Source organism: Eptesicus fuscus, chromosome 14, assembly GCF_027574615.1.
Source record: "Eptesicus fuscus isolate TK198812 chromosome 14, DD_ASM_mEF_20220401, whole genome shotgun sequence".
NCBI classification, from domain to species: Eukaryota; Metazoa; Chordata; class Mammalia; order Chiroptera; family Vespertilionidae; genus Eptesicus; species Eptesicus fuscus.
Genome location: NC_072486.1, coordinates 43,174,503 through 43,193,394, shown reverse-complemented (window position 1 = coordinate 43,193,394; position 18,892 = coordinate 43,174,503). Strand labels below are relative to the sequence as shown.

General features: G+C 37.7%; 1 protein-coding gene across 3 annotated transcripts in view; it reads left to right on the top strand.

The window, feature by feature from the left end:
• Positions 1-226: 226 nt before the first annotated feature.
• Positions 227-18,892, top strand: part of PNPLA8 (patatin like phospholipase domain containing 8) — a 30,709-nt gene continuing 12,043 nt past the window's right edge. The window contains exons 1-5 of one of the 3 annotated variants that reach the window (XM_054726167.1): positions 227-349; positions 11,129-12,274; positions 12,424-12,573; positions 15,552-15,703; positions 18,313-18,407. In XM_054726167.1, the coding sequence (XP_054582142.1) occupies positions 11,219-12,274; positions 12,424-12,573; positions 15,552-15,703; positions 18,313-18,407 (1,453 nt within the window). In that variant the 5' untranslated portion in view covers positions 227-349; positions 11,129-11,218. Of the gene's footprint in view, positions 350-3,792; positions 3,922-11,128; positions 12,275-12,423; positions 12,574-15,551; positions 15,704-18,312; positions 18,408-18,892 lie in introns of those variants that run through there. The other 2 variants (XM_054726168.1, XM_008150217.3) reach the window with 2 other exon arrangements.

Sequence of the window (18,892 nt, the reverse complement as noted above, 5' to 3'; positions counted from 1 at the left end):
TCTCTTAGGTGGGCCGCCTCGGTACCCCCCGTTAGAAGACCCCGCTGGCCGGGGCAAAAGTTGATATAGGCAAACTCTTGGGTGAAGAAAAAATAGGTTAAATAGGAAAATAGATAACAAGAACAGAGCTCATGTCCTCCAAATCTTGACCTCTCATGATGCCAAAAGGAATCTACTTAAAACACAAATTTGACCATAGTACTCTTTTGCCTTAAAATCTAACAATGACTCTGATTACCCAGAATATTAAGTGCAATCTCGGCCTCTGTTCTCCCCAACCCCCAACTCTTATATCACATTTCCAGGACCAGCAACATGGAAAAGATCATAGTTCCTTCCGCGAATTACTGTGAGTACTCAGTAATTGTGTTGTTTATCTCATTGCCTTTGTCTATTCTCTCTGTAAAGCTATCTCTCTTCTCCCACCACCTTTACCACCTCCACTACTGCCATCTGTCGTACTAACAACTTCATCTTTGAAGACTCAGCTCAGAAATTCCTTCTCCAAGTAAGTTTTTCCTAATTCCACAGGTGGGGCTGGGGATACCTGTGTGGGAATCCCTTGTCACGTCCCGCGTGTTTCAGGGTTCCCGTTCAGGTCCGGTTTCTGGAGAAGGCCGCAATCAAAATGAAGAGAAGCTAGAAAAGAATCAATTTGGGAAAATGTGGGCCAGGCGGGAGTCCACCTCTAGTGGGAGGACTGCTCACTGGTCTGGCCTTTGCCATCCCTTTTATTGGGGTTCTGAAATACATCCACATCCTTTAGGCAGGAAATTACAACAAAAGACAATCAGCAAAAATTTACATGATTAACAGGTGAGAGATTCTTTAACTACCAATGTCTCAACTAAACTATGAGTGAATGGCTCTGACCATTCAGAGCTATTAAGGTTGACCAGCCTTCTGGATTCCCTTTTCACATTTAACTACAAAGTGTCAATGTTCGGTTTCCGGCAACCTGCTCTGAGTTATAATATTGGGTGCATATCCCTGTTAGCACTCTTTCCACATTAGTAGTATAATTACCTAAACGTATGCCATGAATTCTGTGAAGGTTCTTCAATTTTATTTTTTTTATCAAATTGCTTGATGCTTTTTGATAGGCACTCAGAATATAACTGTTGAATCAATGAATCTAATTCAATCAAGATGTATTCGTCAAATATTTATTGAGTACCTATTAAATGCCATGCCTAAAAGCTAAGGATCAAAACAAAGTCCTTGCCTTCATTTCCTCAAACTACATGAAGGTAATCACATTCATTTTTCTATTGCTGCTGAAACAAAACAGCACACATTTAGTAACTTGCAACAGCTCAGAGGTATTATGTCACAATTCTGCAGGTCAGAAGTCCAGATAGGGTCAACTGGTTCCTCTGCAACAGGTCTCACAAGGTCAAAGTCAAGATAACAGTCAGCCTAGGCTTTTATCTGGTGGCTCTGGTGCAATAAGTTCTTTTAAAGGTCATGTAGGTTGTTGGCACAATTTAGCTTCCTGTAACTGTAGAGCTAAAATGTCCATTTTCTTGCTGGCTATCAGCCAGGACCATCTCTTAGCTCTGTAAGCCCCCTGCATTTCTTGTCAAATTGCACCCCTACCACTCATGAATATCTATGACTACCCTCTGTCACACTTCTACTGCTTCCAGTCTGAGAAAGTTCTCTATTTTAATGGCTCATGTGCTTTAGATTGAGCCAACCTGGATCATCCAGGGTAATTTCCCTTTCTTAGCATTTGTACTCTTGAGCCATGACGCAGAATGAAGAAGTCATGTGAGCACACAGCCAGCAGGTGGCCACCTACAAGCCAAGAGAAGAGGCTTCAGAAGGAAACCTACCTTCTCTAGGCTTCTTGCCTGGGTCTTGTCTTTGGCCTGCCAAGTCCAGTTTTAGCAAGAATCCTGTTAAGTCAGTTTAGAGAGAATTTCCCATCTTGCTATCTTATCATCTTTGGTATCTGATCAAATTCCTCATTTCTCACCCTTAATATCTGATCACACTGGTCTATCTCCAGCAAGAATTCTGTAAGGTCTGTTTAGTAAGAATCACCCCTACATTTAATGCCTCGGCTTAGTGATTTTCCATCCACTGACTTCTTTCACTCTGCTCATTGGCTATACATCTCCAGCTGTCTTTGCTGTATTCATGATTGAGGCTCAACTGTCTTCCCTATTATAGTATTGGCACCTAGTCCTAAATGAAGTCTTCCTTATCATTTTAACAAGTCTAAAGAATAACAAGTTAAAGGAATAATTTTTCCTTTAGTAATAGGGAGAAACATTTCTCCAAAACTAAAGACACTTCCATATGCCTCTAAAGTTTAATTTGTGCATATATATATCGTTTAACTATTGTATAGCTAAATAACATGTCTGGATTATGTACTGCAGGGTTTTACCAGGCATTATGAAGTATACAATCCATCCATTTGTGCCCCAAGAGCCTAGCAAGCTGGCTGTCACCTCATAATAAATAATAATGAAGAAGAATAACAATAATGCCAGTTTGACACCATGTTTGGCAGCGCATACAGTTCCTTCCTAAAAGGCTTTACACAATCTTACAGGGAGCTAAAGCTAGCACCCATGAGAGTTGTGAGTCTAGGGGGAGAGAGTAACAGTCACCGTAACCTTTTTAGTTTGCAGTCTAGTAAGGACACTTTTGTATGTTTCCTAACCTCAACTTATTTTTAAGGTCAATTCAAGAGAGTAAGGGACGCTGTTGTAACTACCCAAATTCGGTGCTGTCCCATGAAAGCTGCTTGACATATAAAAGAATGGGCATGGCTGTGTTCTAATAAAACTTTTTTTTTATGGACACCTAATTTGAATTTCATGTCATTGTCATGTCTCCCAAAACATTCTTTTTATTTCTTTTAACCACTGAAAAAAGAAAATGTAAAAACCATTCTTAGCTCACAGATGTTTAAGAAAACAGGAGGTGGGCGCCCTAACTGTTTTGGCTCAGTGGATAGAGTATCCGCCCGCGGACTAGAGGGTCACAGGTTCGATTCCAGTCAAGGGCATGTACCGTTCCAGGCTTCTTCCAGCCAGGGCCCTGGTGTAGAAGGCAACCAATGGATGTGTTTCTCTGGCTTTCCCTCTCTCTTCCCCTCTCCCTAAAAATCAATAGAAAAATATCCTTGGATGAGGATTTAAAAAAAAAAGAGGGAGTGGTCCATATTTGCCCTAAGGACCCAGTCTCTAGTTTGCTGACCGGGTGTACACAAAATGTCAGAATTAGAAAAATGTGTTAAGTGTGGGACTTTCTGCGGGGTGGTATATGCTAACGTCGCAGGCTAACTTTCAATGAGCTAATACATGGGAAAGCGTTTTCCAGTGATATCTGGTCTGGCGGCCAAGCCCGGGTCAGGTGACAGCTGGATGTTAGGGGCGCGGGCTCCCGCCGCTCACCACCCGCTGGGCGGTTAGCAACCCAGCGTCCAGCTCCGAGGTCCAGACAAAGCGCAGTCAGGGCCTGCCTTCAAGGACACGGACATGGAGGCTGCGATCAGCTGACAAGGGATGGAGGCCCAGAAACAGAAGAAAACAAACTCCCTCGCCCGCCCCCACGCGGCGCCGCTCCAGGCGCTGGCGGGCGCGTGCCCACACGCACGCCCACTCGCACGCCTCGGCCCCGCGCTCAGTCATGCTCTATTGCGCATGTCTCCGGGCGGGGGGCGGAGCGGCAACTAAGGGGGAGGCAGAGGCCCGAGCGAATCGGAAGCGCTCCTCCCCGGGTGGGCGGGCCGAGCGCGCGTCACTTCCGCCGGGGCGGGGCGGAGAGGGGAGGGGTGGAGCCCGGCGGCTGCTCTCAGGTCTGTGTTGGAAGCTCAGCTGATGCGAGCCGCCTGGGGTGAACGTCCAAGCCGGGAGGTGGCGCGTCGCCGCTGCCGCCGAAGTCGTTGCGGCCTCCATTCGGGTAAGTGGCCGCTGGGGGACCGAGGCGGAACGATGAGTGTGGGAAGCTGGAAGCCTGGTAGCCCCGGGCGCCTGTCCGGCCCTTCCGGTCTCCTCTCTCTACGAAGGGCGTTTCCAGAGGGAGGGCGGGGAGACTCCCTGCTTTGCTGGAGGCTCCAGGACCGAGGTCCCGAGAGGCCGCCGGCCGCCGGTCACCGGCGGGAGCTCGCGGGCGCTGAGGCTGTTGGCTGCGCGGTGCCCTTCGCCTCTCCCGCCCCCGTGCGTTTTGCTGGCCCCAGGCGTGCACATTGTTTTGGTTTCTCTGGCCCGGCCCCGCGCTTCCTGTCCCACCCCCACGACTCCCGGCCTAGTTACCCCGAGTCTGTTTGGCTTTCCCGGACCGGAGGGTTGTCCAGCAGTTTGCTGATGACTCTCCAAAAACGGTTTTCCTATTCTGCCTCATTCTGGAATGTCAGTGCTCCCGGTGACTCCATTGCCTGGTACTTTTTATTTATCATCGACTTCTTTTTCACGCCGCCCACGTTTACCTCTGTCCCCAACTACGACTGCCTTTTAAGCGGGTTCAGGTGTGTGCTTATTAAAGGGTGAAACTGGATGAATCACTAGGTTGCCTTGCTTCCCGTCATTGTCATTGCTATCATCACACTGGGAGGAACCTGGTTTCTGTGCCTAGTGCAGTAATGTCAAAGAAAAGTGGTGACTCCTAGGAACAGCTGAGAGGTTTGGCACCAGGGACTGTCATGTAATCCTATTTAAAGTAGTGTTGTTACTTCCAGGAACAGTCCTAATGCTTGAGATTTCAAAAGGGACAACACTGTTTCTGTGTATCGAGGAAATGCTGTTAAAACAGTGAAATATTAAGAATTTAAAATATAAACTTTTAAAGTGTATTAAACTGTGAACTGAGAGTTTATGCCTCTTATGAGGGCAGTTGTTTCAAGCCCACGGTAGTTATTTTGTTAAATTGTTTGTGCAAATTAGTTGTACTTTCAATATAAGAACATGTTCTGACTTCATAAATTTTATGTTGAAAATATTTTTAAGTTTATCTTTATTGTTGAAAGTATTACAGGTGTCTCCTTGTTTTTTTCCCCATTGACCTCCTCCATCATAATTTTTGTTAATCAGATTTTTCCTTAATGAATGTTGATGTTGTTTTCTATTTCTAAATGGAAATCTTGAAAGCAATATTCTTTTAACGAGTAATGTTGAATGAAAGGATCAGTTTCACACTAGTGTATATATTTACTTCCAGGAACATGCAAAGTTACAAGTACCGCTTGTACTTGGACTTGTTTGTTTGGCTCAGGAATGACAAAGGAATTGTGCTGAGGTACATATTGTCTCACTTGTGGATCATATGTTTATGAAAACGTCAGAGTGAGAGCTGTTGCCCCTCATGTCTTAGTTCTCATCTTTCCCATTTCTTACCTTTTGTTCTTTGTCCACCTCTTTTTAGACCTTGCTGGTGTATCATTGCCCAGACTTTTTTCAGGCTGTCTCCCCCAGTGCTTTTTAGTTTTCTGGAAGACTTCCTCTAACTCTGGATGGCAGTCAGGGCTCTACCCTGTTCTTTCTAAACCAGAGTTTTAACATTTGAAACCAAAGGAATATATTGGTAAGTCCATGAATATCCTGAATTGTCATGGAAAATGTAGTGTACTAGTATATATGCAAATAAACACTTTTCAAGGGAGAGTTTTGTGTTGTTTTTTTTTTTTCAGGTTCTGTGATACCCAAATGCTCAAGAATTATTACTGTAATCCTTTCTTTGGTAAATCCAAACGTGATTTCAGCTGTCACTGTGCTGATAACTCCAAACACATCCACAGCCTATGTTCCTATAGAACACCTATACTTGAATGTCCCACTGTAAATACATATTTAATTGGACCCCTTCCCAGTTACCTCATGTTTTTACAAATGACATTCTCCTTGCGTCTCTGATAAAAAATCCTTAAGTTGTCTTGAAACCTCCCTCTCCTTATCCCATTCTTCTCTGCCCTGTGTTGTTCCCCCACTTTCAAAGTGTGGCTCAGAGTAGCCCTCTACTCCCTTATAGTACTATTATCTTAATGCAAACTCTTGTAACTTTATGCCTGCATTATTGCAATAACTACGTGAAGTCCCTATAAATTCATTCTTTCCATCCTCAGCAAAGCCTCCACCTCTAGAAATTCCCACATTTCTTCATTATATTTATACCTCCATTGTATTTATACTACTCTATAATTAAGTAGTCTAAAAAGAAAAATAAATTGAGACTAGAACATCCCCCCCCCCCCAATATTTTAAATTTAAATAACAATGTAGCACTAATGTCTTCAATAAAGACTCTTTGGTAAACTGATAAAAAAAAAGTAGTCTAATCTTCCCTGCTCTTCTCTAAGTTGATGATGGTACCTCTCACTTTACATTGTTCTCTGTATATTTTTGCAAGCTAACTTCTTTCCCCACTGAATTTACTCTCAAAACTCTTTATCTACATTTACTGGCTTTGTGATTTGGGAGCAGTTAAATTAAGCTTGTTGGTTTTGTTAATAGCTCTCTATATTTAGTAATTTTTTGCTTGATAATTGTCATTTCTAATGAGGTACATTAAAATATTATGATCATGAAATTGTCTAGTCTTCCTGTAATTGCCCCCCCTTTTTGCTTTACATACTGTATTTCAGTGTCAGATTTATAGGTGTATTTATAATTGGTCATGAGGGTTATAGCCTATTGGAAAGAAACAGTTCAGACCCCTTACTGTAGTCTGTGCTTATGTAACTCGTCTTCATGACTTTTGGGCCAACCTCTACCATTTTCCTTCAACCACCTTGTTTTTGCTCTTCTTCAACAGACATAGCTTATTCCTGTCTCCATGGGTTGGTTGCTTTTCCTCTGCCTTGAAAGCTTTTTTCCCAGATACTTTTAATAATTTGCTTCCTCACTTTATTTAGATCATCAATAAAATGTCAACTCAATTCTTCTTCCCTCCTCTACTAAAATAGCACTCTGTGCCCGTTCTCCCCAATTCCCAGCTTTATTTTTCTTTATGGCACTTCTCCACCTGCTATTATACATTATATTAGTTCTTTGTTTGTTAATAGATTATGCTGTTCTCCAAAGCCCAAAAGACTGCCAGAGATTTAATAAATAAATGGATTATTCCTTTTACTATTATGTGTTATTCCTTTTTTAAAAATCCTTATTTCATGATTTTGCCTTACATTTGCTTGAAAGTGCTTTTTTGCTTTCTTTTGGTTAGTATATGCCTGGAATATTATTTTTCACATTCCATTATATTCCGTCCCATTCTTTGTCATTATGGTATAGGTGTGTCTAGTAACTAACATGTAACTGAAGTTTTCATTTCAAAAATTTGTTTTTCCTGTTCACTCTTTGTATAGTTCTCTTTTTGCCTCATTATCTTTATTCCCTCTGTTATATCATTGACATTGTCAGTCTACTTAATTTTTTCTATTATTTCTAAATCTTGTTTACACATTTCCAAACTGTTTTGTAGCATGTGGTAGGATTTCCTTTTTAAAGGCTGCTTAATATTGTATTTCTTTGGCACATTTTATTTATCTATTAATCTATCCATGGCCATGGGGTGTTTCCACCTCTGCTGTTGTGAATAGTGCTGCCGTGAATGTAGTTGTGCAAATATCTTTTTGAGACCCTGCTTTCAATTCCTTTGGTGATATACCCAGAAGTAGGATTCATAGGATCATATACTAGTTCTATTTTTAATATTTTTTAGGAACCAACACCTGTTTTTCATAGCGGCTGCACCATTTCAGTTCCACCAACAGTGCTCAATGGTGTTGAGCATCCTCTTAAATAATAAAAGGCTAATATGCAAATCGACCGAATGGTGGAACTACTGGTCGCTATGACGTGCACTGACAACCAGGGGCAGACTCTCAACGCAGGAGCTGCGCCCTGGTGGTCAGTGGGCTCCCACAGGGGGAGCGCTGCTCAGCCAGAAGCCGGGCTCACAGCTGGCGAGTGTAGTGGCAGTGGTGGAAGCCTCTCCCACCTCCGTGGCAGCGCTAAGGATGTCCTACTGACTGATGTCCCTGGGGAGTGGGCCTAAGCCAGCAGTAGGACATCCCCCAAGGGCTCCCGGACTTCGAGAGGGCCCAGGCCGGACTGAGGAACCCCCACTCCCCCACCCCTGAGTGCATGAATTTCATGAACCGGGCCTCTAGTCTTTTCATATGTATGCTGGTCATTATTTGGTGAGAAGTCTAGTCAAGCCTGTTACCCATTTTTATGATTTTTTAAAAATATGTTTTTATTGATTTCAGAGCAGAATGGAGACGAGAGAGAGATATCAGTGGTGAGAGAGAATCATCAATCGGCTGCCTCCTGCATGCCCCCTACTGGGGAACGTGCCCACAACCCTGGCATGTGCCCTGACCAGGAGTCAAACCATGTCCTCCTGCCTCATAAGTCGATGCTTAACCACTGAACCATACCACCAGCTAGGCCCTTTGCCTATTTTTAATTAGGTTGATTTTTGTTGTTGAGATGTAGGAGTCCATAATTGGTTTTGAGTATGGCTTTTTATCCACAAGTACTTTAATTGTATTTTATCAAATATTTCTGTGTTGGGGATTGTAGAGCTTTCATGTTATTTTAGCTTATTACATTGACTGCAAGTCCTGGGGAGTTTAGAAGAGTCAGGTATGTTTGCTTCTTTTCTCTCCTCACCACTGTGAAATTGGTCATTTTAAAATATTATGCTCACATGCAATTTAGAAAGGTTTTTAGTTCAAGCTGCCATCTTCTGAACAGTCACAGTAAGTTCTTGGTTTCTGTCTTTCTCCGTTTTGTCCCATTATTCCATTCTGGCACAGATCTCCTGGAATCATCTTTTAATGTGTCCCTTAGCTTAAAATACTTTATTGACAGTTTGATTTTCAATCTCCTTGGCAAGATTTATAAGACCTCTCATGATCTGGTCCAAACTGTCTTTGTAATAGCATCTTCTACCTCTCCCTGTTACTCTCTTCGGATCCTGGAGCGAAATTACACTATTTGCAGTTTTTGCTCATTTTGTGTATGCTTTTTTAAATGCTTTTTTGTGTTGGCTTGTGTTTATTTTTTCCCCCATTAATTAGAATTCTCTCCTTTCCTTCCCATAATGAATTTCTTTTTAACTTTGCCCAGTTTTTAGCATATTTTTTCAGACTTACCTGGATATTTACTCTCACCTCGTGTCTTGCATTCACAAGGCACCATCTATTGAAGTGCTTTAAATTGTTTGATTTTTTTAAATTATAAAAGTAACACCTGGCTCATTGTAAAAAATTCTGGCTCATTGTAAAAAATTCAGACATTACAAAAATAAAAAGTAAGAGTCCTTCTGTTCTCTTTTGATCTTGCTCCTCGATTCATAACAATAAATAAACTGGTGCTAATCCTTCAGAATCATTGTGTGTGTGTGTGTTTGTGTGTGTGTGCACGTGCGCGCTTGTGGCCACAAATTTAAACTACATAGGTAGGTTTTTGTTGTCTTTTATTATATAATGTCCACATCTCCGTGTCTTCATGAGTCTGTATTACATATAGTATTGCAGCTTCTCTTTTTTCACTGTGTTCTGTAAGGAGGATATGTCAGTGTACACAGATCATCTGGTTCTCTTTAACTGGTATGGTAATTCATTCCATTGTATGTATGTACCCTAATTTAACCATCCCTTGCCAGAAGACATTTAGAGTTGTTTTCCAGTGTTTTATTTATTGCAAGCAGTACAGCAGGGATTGTGTGTATATACCTTTTCATTCTTATGCAAATAATTCTTAATAGGAAAATTGCTGATCAAAGAATATGCACCTTTAAAATGTCATAGATAGCATTTAATATTTCATGAGATACTGTCAAATAGCCCTCTGGGTCCCATTTTCCCCATCCATTATCAGTACTGGATATTATCAATCATTTAAATTTTTACTAGTTGAAAGAACAAAATATCTGTTTTAGTTGGCATTTTTCTTTGATTCAAAGGATGTTTTCATAATTTTACTGTTTGTATTTATTTTTCTGTGACTGGCCTGTTTATGTTCTTTGCCTGTTTTTCTATAGGATTATTCTTTCCTTATTTATATGTGTTTATTATATTTTAATTTATTTTTTGTATGTGTTCTTTTTATATTGTGGTTGGGAACCTCTGAGCTGTTAGATGTTGCATAAAGCTTCTTCTAGTCTGACTTCTTTAATTTAATAAGCTCTTAATACTAGATAGTGAAATTCTATCTCTAGCTCTATGCTGAAGCTCCTTAGTATCCTATTTGTCTTTGTGGTCTCAGCATCTAGCAACTTGTAGTATAGATTAAATATTCTGTAAGTGATTTTCGATGAATGAATTATAAGACCTGCCTCTTGTCTTCAAAGAATGTAAGGTCTAGCATCACATAAATTTATCCTGACTTTAACAATAAGAAAAACAGCATTGTATCTAAATTTGCATATTCAGTTACGTGTTGTAGAAAAACTTATCTTTGGCCCTACCCTGTTTGGCTCAGTGGATAGAGCATCGTCGGCCTGTGGACCAAAGGGTCCCAGGTTCAATTCCAGTCAAGGGCATGCACCTTGGTTGCAGATTCCTCCCGGCTGGGGACCTGGTCAGGGCTTGTGCAGGAGGCAACCAATCTATGTGTTTCTCTCACATCGATGTTTCTTTGTCTTCCACTCTCCCTAAAAATCAATAGAAAAATATCCTCGGGTGAGGATTAACAAAAAAATAAAGCCAGGCTGGCATGGCTCAGCCTATGAATCAGGAGGTCACGGTTCAGTTCCCAGTCAGAGCACATGCCCGAGTTGCAGGCTGGATCTCAAGTGCAAGAGGCAGCTGATCAATGATTCTCTCATCATTGATGTTTTCTCTCTCTCTCCCTCTCCCTTCCTCTCTGAAGTCAATAATAAAAAATATTTAATAAATAAGTAAAATAAAAACTTATCTTTGGGTAGCTTCTCTAAATTAGTGCTTATGAAACATCCTACTAACTTTCTTTTTTCATTGACTTCTGTACTGAAAGATGAATTCTTTCCTATTAGCTTAAAAGTGAAATCTGTATCAGTCATAATGGAAATATATTACTCTTTTTTTTGAAACAAAGTTGCCGAGCTTAGTTCATGTAGTAATGTATTTTTCTTATACCCAATTTCAGTTATCCCTTGAATCCTAATTTTTGTTTTCTTGCCATTTCAGGTAAGACCATGAATTATGGCATTTCTTAAATGAAGCATTCAGGACTGAAGTGACAGTCATAACAGATAGAAAATAAGTGATTTTTAAGTTATGTCTATTAATTTGACTATAGATGTATATATTTACCTCCTTAGTAATGCGCGAAGTCTTTATGGGAAGCAGAAAAGCAAGCAACTACATTTCTTGTGCTCACCTAAACATTACTGGAAGATAAGCCACATCAGTCTACAAAGAGGTTTTCATACAAGCAAAATAAGATGTAAATGGACCGGAAGTGAAGCGCATTCTTGCAGTAAGCACTGGTACTCTCCAAGCAACAATGGGTTACATGGGATTTTGAAACTTAGCACTTCTGCTCCCAAAGGACTTACAAAAGTGAGCATTCGTATGTCCCGTATTAAAAGTACTTTGAACTCTGTTTCAAAGGCTGTTTTTGGAAATCAGAATGAAATGATCTCACGTTTAGCTCAATTTAAGCCAAGTTCTGAAATATTAAGAAAAGTATCAGATGGTGGCTGGTTAAAACAGAAAAACGTTAAACAAACCATCAAATCTCTGAAAAACTATAGTGACAAATCAGAAAAGAGTTCTGTTCTAGGAAAGCAAAGTGACGTTATAGATAAAGATAAAGATATTGGTAAACAAAGCCCTTTACCTTACACAAATAGTATAACCACAAAATTTGGAGAGTCATTCTACTTTTTATCCAATCATATTAACTCATACTTCAAACGTGACGAGAAAATGTCTCCAAAAAAGGAATACAAACATTTCCAGGACAAGTCAAAACTTGAAGATAAAAAGGGTGAAGAAGGGAAATCCACGTCTGTAACTCCTGCTGTGCTGACTGACAAGAAGCGAGGCTCCGAATCCTCTTCATCTACTGTGGACAAGCCCAAAAGTCCCAGTGGGACACCTGAGGTCCTTCCAGTTTCTACTAAAAAAACTATTGCTAATTTTCTTTCTCATCCCACTGAAGGTGTACAAGCTTTAGTAGGTGGTTATATTGGTGGACTTGTCCCGAAATTCAAGTATGATTCAAAGAGTCAGTCAGAACAACAGGAAGAAGCCACCAAAGCTGAGCAGGCTGACAGCAACGATAAAAATGCAGAGGAGAAAAGGAATTTAATTCTTCAGAGAGAAAAGGCAAGTTGTTATTCATGGTGGTTTTAAGTTTTAATTTTTGTCAAATTGATGTTTTATTTCTAATGGGACCTTAGAAACTTTAACCATTTGTTAGTATTACTAAAACAGTTTCATTTTATAATCATATATATTTAAATATGTCTCTGTAGATTATTGCAAGAGTGAGTATTGATAACAGAACCCGGGCATTAGTTCAGGCATTAAGAAGAACAACTGACCCAAAACTCTGCATTAATAGGATTGAAGAACTGACTTTTCATCTTCTAGAATTTCCTGAAGGAAAAGGAGTGGCTGTCAAGGTAATTTTAATTTATTTACTCTGGTTTTGATTTGGAATAAGAATACTAATAAACCTTCTAAAAACTTTCATGTTTTTATTTAAATATTTTTTGTGGTTTTTATCATACATTTGATCTGTAATATACAGTAATTGACCCATTTATTCTATGATATACATTATCCTAAATGCTTCCTTTTATATAAATTATGCTATTAGTACTGATATCTGTACTTAGAGATTAAACATTTTAAAATGGAAGATAAATCTCAGTGTGTTAGCTTTTCTTTGCCTCAGTTTTGTCAAATATAAAATAGTCAAAAGAATTTATACCTATTTAAATAGTCTTTATTCAGAGAAATACTATAAAATATGAATGACGTGTTTGAGTTGAGTCTCTGTACATCTGCACTACTAGGATTATTTGTAATATTTAATGAACAATTTGAAAACATAATGAGTAGATGATGTTGACATTTCATTGGAGTTCTGTAGTGCTTATCTTTAACTTGCCATTCAGAAAATTGTATGTTAATCTAAGTTTTTGAGTAATGTAGTTTTATATTGTACTAGAGTCCCGATACATGAAATTCGTGCAAGGGGCTTGCGCCCCCCCCCCCCCTGCCCCCGGCCTTGGCCCCTGTGGCTTTGTCCGGAAGATGTCTGATCTAATTAGCATATTACGCTTTTGTTATTATAGATCATTCATGTTCATAAAATTTGGGATTATCTTTCACATAGATGTAATCTCTTACCTAAAAGATAAATTTTCTAAATATAGATAGATATGCATCTAAGTCCATTTAACATTTCAGTGACATACTGAAAGTAGAGACCTAAAACAGAATTCTGTATTTTAAAGAACTCTTTAAAAACATTTTATTGAAGTAAATTGTGAGTATAAAGTTCGCTGAATTTTCACAAACTGAACACATCATGTAACCAAGCACCCAGTTGAAGAATAGATTTTACTTGTACCCCAAATCACATTCTCCCCAAAAAGTAATCACAGGTTAGTTTTACCTGATGTTGTATATTATATGAAATATTGTGATTGGCTTCTTTCATTCAGCATATTGGTAGAAATCATTCATATTGTTGTGGGTAGTTGTATATCATTCATTCTTTTTGCTTTTATATTTCATGGTTTGAATGTATCATAATTTATTTCTTCATTGTACTATTGATGGATTTCAGAGTAGTTTTCAGTTTTAGTCTATTATGAATAGTCTTGCTAAAAGAAGTTTTGAAGATTCTTATTTTGCATAACTAAGGACCCTTCAGTATCCAGGAGAAATGTGATATAGGAATGTATATTCAGACAAGTTATAAATGAAAATGTAAGTAGTCTAAAGAAAACTTTCTTTCCCTAAATAATAAGCATCTTACTGAATTTGATAAATTGCTTAAGACATGTTAGCATGTACACTTTCATGTGAACTTTCCCAACTAAATGTTTAATTACTAACAAGAATTGAGCTTTTTAAAAATGTTAGAATTGTTTATTAAAAGACATTTATATGAGTTTTATTTTTTTTTGTGTGTACCGTATTTATGGTGGCCGAATTGTGAATATAGTACAACGTATTTATCAGTTTTACTGCTGATGGACATTTGGATAGTTTCAATTTGGGAATATTTAGGAATTTTGCTTATGAGATGTGTCTTTTGGAAAACATATGTCTTCTTTTCTTTTGGGTATATACCCAAAAGTAGTATTCCTGCTCATAGTGTAGGCCTGTTTTCATCTTTAGTAGATACTGCCAGATGGTTTTACAAAGTATTTATACCAATTTATACTTTCAGCAGAATTGTATGAGCCTTCTGGTTGTTCTCCTTCCTCTCCAGCACTTTATATTATTCATCTTTTTTATTTTAACCATTTTGTTTGATGTTTAGTGATGTTAAATTGTGGCTTAAATTTGTATTTCTCTGGTAATAGTGAAGTTCAGCACCTTTATCAGTGTTTATTGGCCATTTTTATACTTCCTTTGTGAAGTGCATATTCCAGGTCTTGTTCATTTTTCCATTGGGTTGGACGGCTTTTTCTTACTGATTTGGGGCATCTCTTTCATTGGGGAATAATTGGGGAATATTTATAGGTATAAATATTTTAATATATTTTGTGATATATGTGTATACAGTATACATATATCTATATCCTGTATAATAAAAGCATAGTATGCAAATTGTCCCCTCAACCGGGAGTTGTCCTTGAGTTCGACCAGGGGGCAGGGCCAGCCAGGGGAAGGGAGGGAGGTCCCAGCCTGCAGCCGCTAGGGACCCTACCAGTGCACGAAATTTGTATATACTATATAAAAGCCCAGGTGACCGTTACGACCCGCTGTTGACCAGATAAGATACTTCAGTGCACAGAACCTAGAGGGTCTTTGGGAAACTCAACATAGCACCCTAGGATTTAAGCTCTTGCCTCTGATCAACATTATGACGTTGAATGCTTAGAATCTTGAATTCTCAGTTTAAACTAATTTTTTAATTATAATGGTCAGCTTTTGCCTTCTACCTTAATTTTATTTATATACTTCATTGTGAGGTACCCTTATGTCCCATGTGCAGTGTACACAAGATAATTTTTCCTTTAATAGCAAGTTTAATAATTACTATGAAGCAGATTCATCTTAACTTTGGAATTTAGACAAAATATTGTATAAAATTTATAATAACCTTTTGTTGTAACATTAATAGTTTATAAATTTGTGTTAAGCAAATTACATTTTCTCTAATTCTTAAGTATTCCACTTTTTAAAAGATATATTTGGATATAGGTTAATTTTTTTACCTAAATATTAGGACAAATATATTCTAGATAGTAATTGACATTAAAAAGTCAAACACTAATGTATCAGTTAAGATTACTTAGAAAATAATAAACACTTGCACCTTGATTGTGGAGGCCTACACATGTTGGTTAAAAATAATAATACATTTTCACATTTGATTTGGTAAAAGTAACAAAAAAGTCTTTTTTTCTCAATTCAGGAGAAAATTATTCCATATTTATTACGATTGCGACAAATTAAGGATGAAACTCTTCAGGCTGCAGTTAGAGAAATTTTGGCTTTAATTGGCTATGTGGATCCAGTGAAAGGAAGAGGAATCCGAATTCTCACAATTGATGGTGGAGGAACAAGGTAAGAATAGAAAATTGATTTTTAAAAACTGTAGCTCCAACCTGGCTTGTGTTTCTCTCTGGTTAGAGTGTTGGCCTGCGCATTGAAGGGTCAGGGGTTCATTTCCTGGTCAAGGGCATACACCTTGGTTGCAAGTTCAATCCCTGGCCCGGTCGGAGTGAGTGTGGGAAGCAACCAGTTGATGTGTGCCTCTCACATTGATGTTTCCCTCTCTCCCCACTTCTACTCTCTGAAATTCAGTGGGAAAAAAAATCCTCATTTGAGGATCAACAAAAAAATAACACAAAAAAACTATAGTTCCAATTCAGTCATAGGAATTTTTTAAAACTATTTTGGTATATCATTACAAAATTGAATTTTTAAAATGAAACATGAAATAGTTTTTTAAAATTTCTTAATCAGTCTCAAAGCTTCTTTAACATATCTGAATTTCTTTAATTTGACATACTACTTATATTTTAGTTTGGTCTTTTCAGACATTTTGGGTAGTTTTAGGAAAGTTTATCAACCAAGATTCTCTTAAAATCTTGGCAGTGTTTTATAATGTCTTATTTTTGTCTTACCCATATGTCAACTAGTCATTTGGTAAAGTAATGGTTATAAAAGAACTTTTTAAAAATAATATTTTTATTGATTTCAGAGTGGAAGGGAGAAATAAAAACATCAATGATGAGAGAGAATCATTGATCGGCTGCCTCCTGCATGCCCACATTGGGGATCCAGCCTGCAACCCGGGCATATACCTTGACTGAGAATGGAACCATGACCACCTGGTTCATAGGTTGACGCTTAGTCACTGAGCCACACCACTGGGCTAAATGTAGCATTTTTGAATAGTTTCTCCTCATTATACTACTACAAGTAAAACTTGTGAGAAAAATATATAAACAAATCATAGCTCAAAATTTCAAGATTATTTTTAATATTTTTATTTTTTCAGATATTTTTCTATGATATATATGTACATGTTTTATTTCATTTTTATAAGTAATGGAGGTCACATTGTTAAATATTTTTCTTCAGCATTATCTTTAATGCTTCATGTCTCACCTTGAATTCATAATGTATCTCTTATATGCCATCTTATGTACTCTTATTACTCTTCAAATCCACATTACTTCTTGCAATTAAAAAAAAATCAACATTTTTGGTTTTTTACTTGAATCTTACAATATTTTCTGGTGACTTCCTTTTCACAGTATCAAAGCATAATTTGGCACTCCAAATTTTATTTTGTGGTATCTGGCTACCATTGTGTTTAGGACTTCTCTATCTCACACCTTGTGTTGGGATTATTATGTTTAATTATTTCTGTATATTCTCCTAGTATTAAGAATTATCCACATTCTAGAGAGCATTGTGCTAAGTGAAATAAATCAGACAAAGACAATTACCAAATGATTTCACTTATATATGGAATCTAAAGAACACAGTTAATGAACACACAAAACAAACTGATGGTTGCTGGATGGGAGGTGTTTTGGGGAATGGGTGAAAAGGTAAAAGGATTTAGAAGTACAAATTGGTAGTTACAAAATAGTGATGGGGATGTAAAGTACAGTATAGGAAATATAGTAAAGAATATTGTAATAACTGTATGGTGTCGGGTAGGTTACTAAATTTATCAGGGTGAGCACTTTGTAAGTTATATAAATATCTAATCACTGTGTTATACACCGGACACTAACATAATGTTCTATGTCAACTATAATTGAAGAATACATTTTTAAAAATAAAAAAATTGTTCACTTGTTACACTCTCTGAATTTGCCTACACTTCCTAGACTATTTCATCTTTCATATTCATTATGAAGCTATTTGCCACCTTTGGCAAGAATCCAGAAATGAATAAAGTCAGCAGATAAATTAACACATCCTTAATGTAGAGCATTGTCCTAATACTGTTAAGTTTTAAAAAATGAATAAAAGCTTAAAAAATAAGACAAAATATATAAAACAAAGCCATATAGAAGCATCAGTGACCAGCTACATTGGTGAGAGAAGAAACCAATATATGGCCTCCCAAAACTGGTGAGTGGAGACTTTAAGTATTTTCCACAGTTGGGGTATTGTTTTTAAAAAAATCTTACATTGGCATATCTTTGTAGTCTAGATACTAGTATAAATTTAAAGAAGTGCAGCTATAGCACAGGTTTTGTACCATTACTTAGATATTGAATATTCAGCCCTGGCCAGTGTGGCTCAGTTGGTTGGAGCATCCTCCCAAACACCAAATGGTGGTGGGTTTGATTCCTGGTCAGGGCACATGCCTAGGTTGCAGGTTCAATCCCCAGTCCAAGCATGTATGTGAGGCAGCCAGTCAATGTTTCTCTCTCACATCAATGTTTTTTTCTCTCTCTCCCTTCCTCTTGAAAAGTCAATAAAAGCATATCCTCGGGTGAGGATTTAAAAATATATATATAAGAAAATGATATCAGATATTGAAAAGTGACCTTAAAAACTTAAGCAACTTTTACTGATGCTAAATTATATTATTAGTTTTCATGTTAGCATATATGTTAGAAATGTCATTTTTAGGATTGTTTTGTTCAATAACTTAGCTTTCCTTGAAACACGAGTTCTCATTTTGTCTTTATTTTTTTCTATAGGGGTTTGGTTGCTCTTCAAACACTGAGAAAATTAGTTGAACTTACTCAGAAGCCGGTTCACCAGCTGTTTGATTACATCTGTGGTGTAAGCACAGGTAATTATCATTATGGGGGTGCTACATCCCAGCAGTGCATTAAGAAAAAGAACATTAAGCACTTATATTCAATATCATTCTTTGAAAAAATGGGTATTAATTTCATGTTTTGATGAATAATTCTTTTTTAATAATTTTCTAATAATTAACTTTTTAAAATATTTATTGGAAATAAATTAACATTAAGAGAATAGTTTGGAATGCATTGTCTAACATTTTTTAAAAAGTCACAGTGACCAGTTATGAATTATGAATTATTGCCGTATGGTCTAGTCACCTTCAGTGATGAAATGTAAGGAAAGTAGGTACTTAAGTTGTACTTGAACCAGTAGAATATTAAAGATGGAAAAGATTGTACTTATTTATGAGAGGTGTCCCTCTGTGAGGCACTATTCTTAGTAGATGGGTGCTCATGAAAGAGAATTTTAAGTTGTAGAAATTTACTCATGGTATAGAATATCAGTTTATGAAATATGTACATTTCT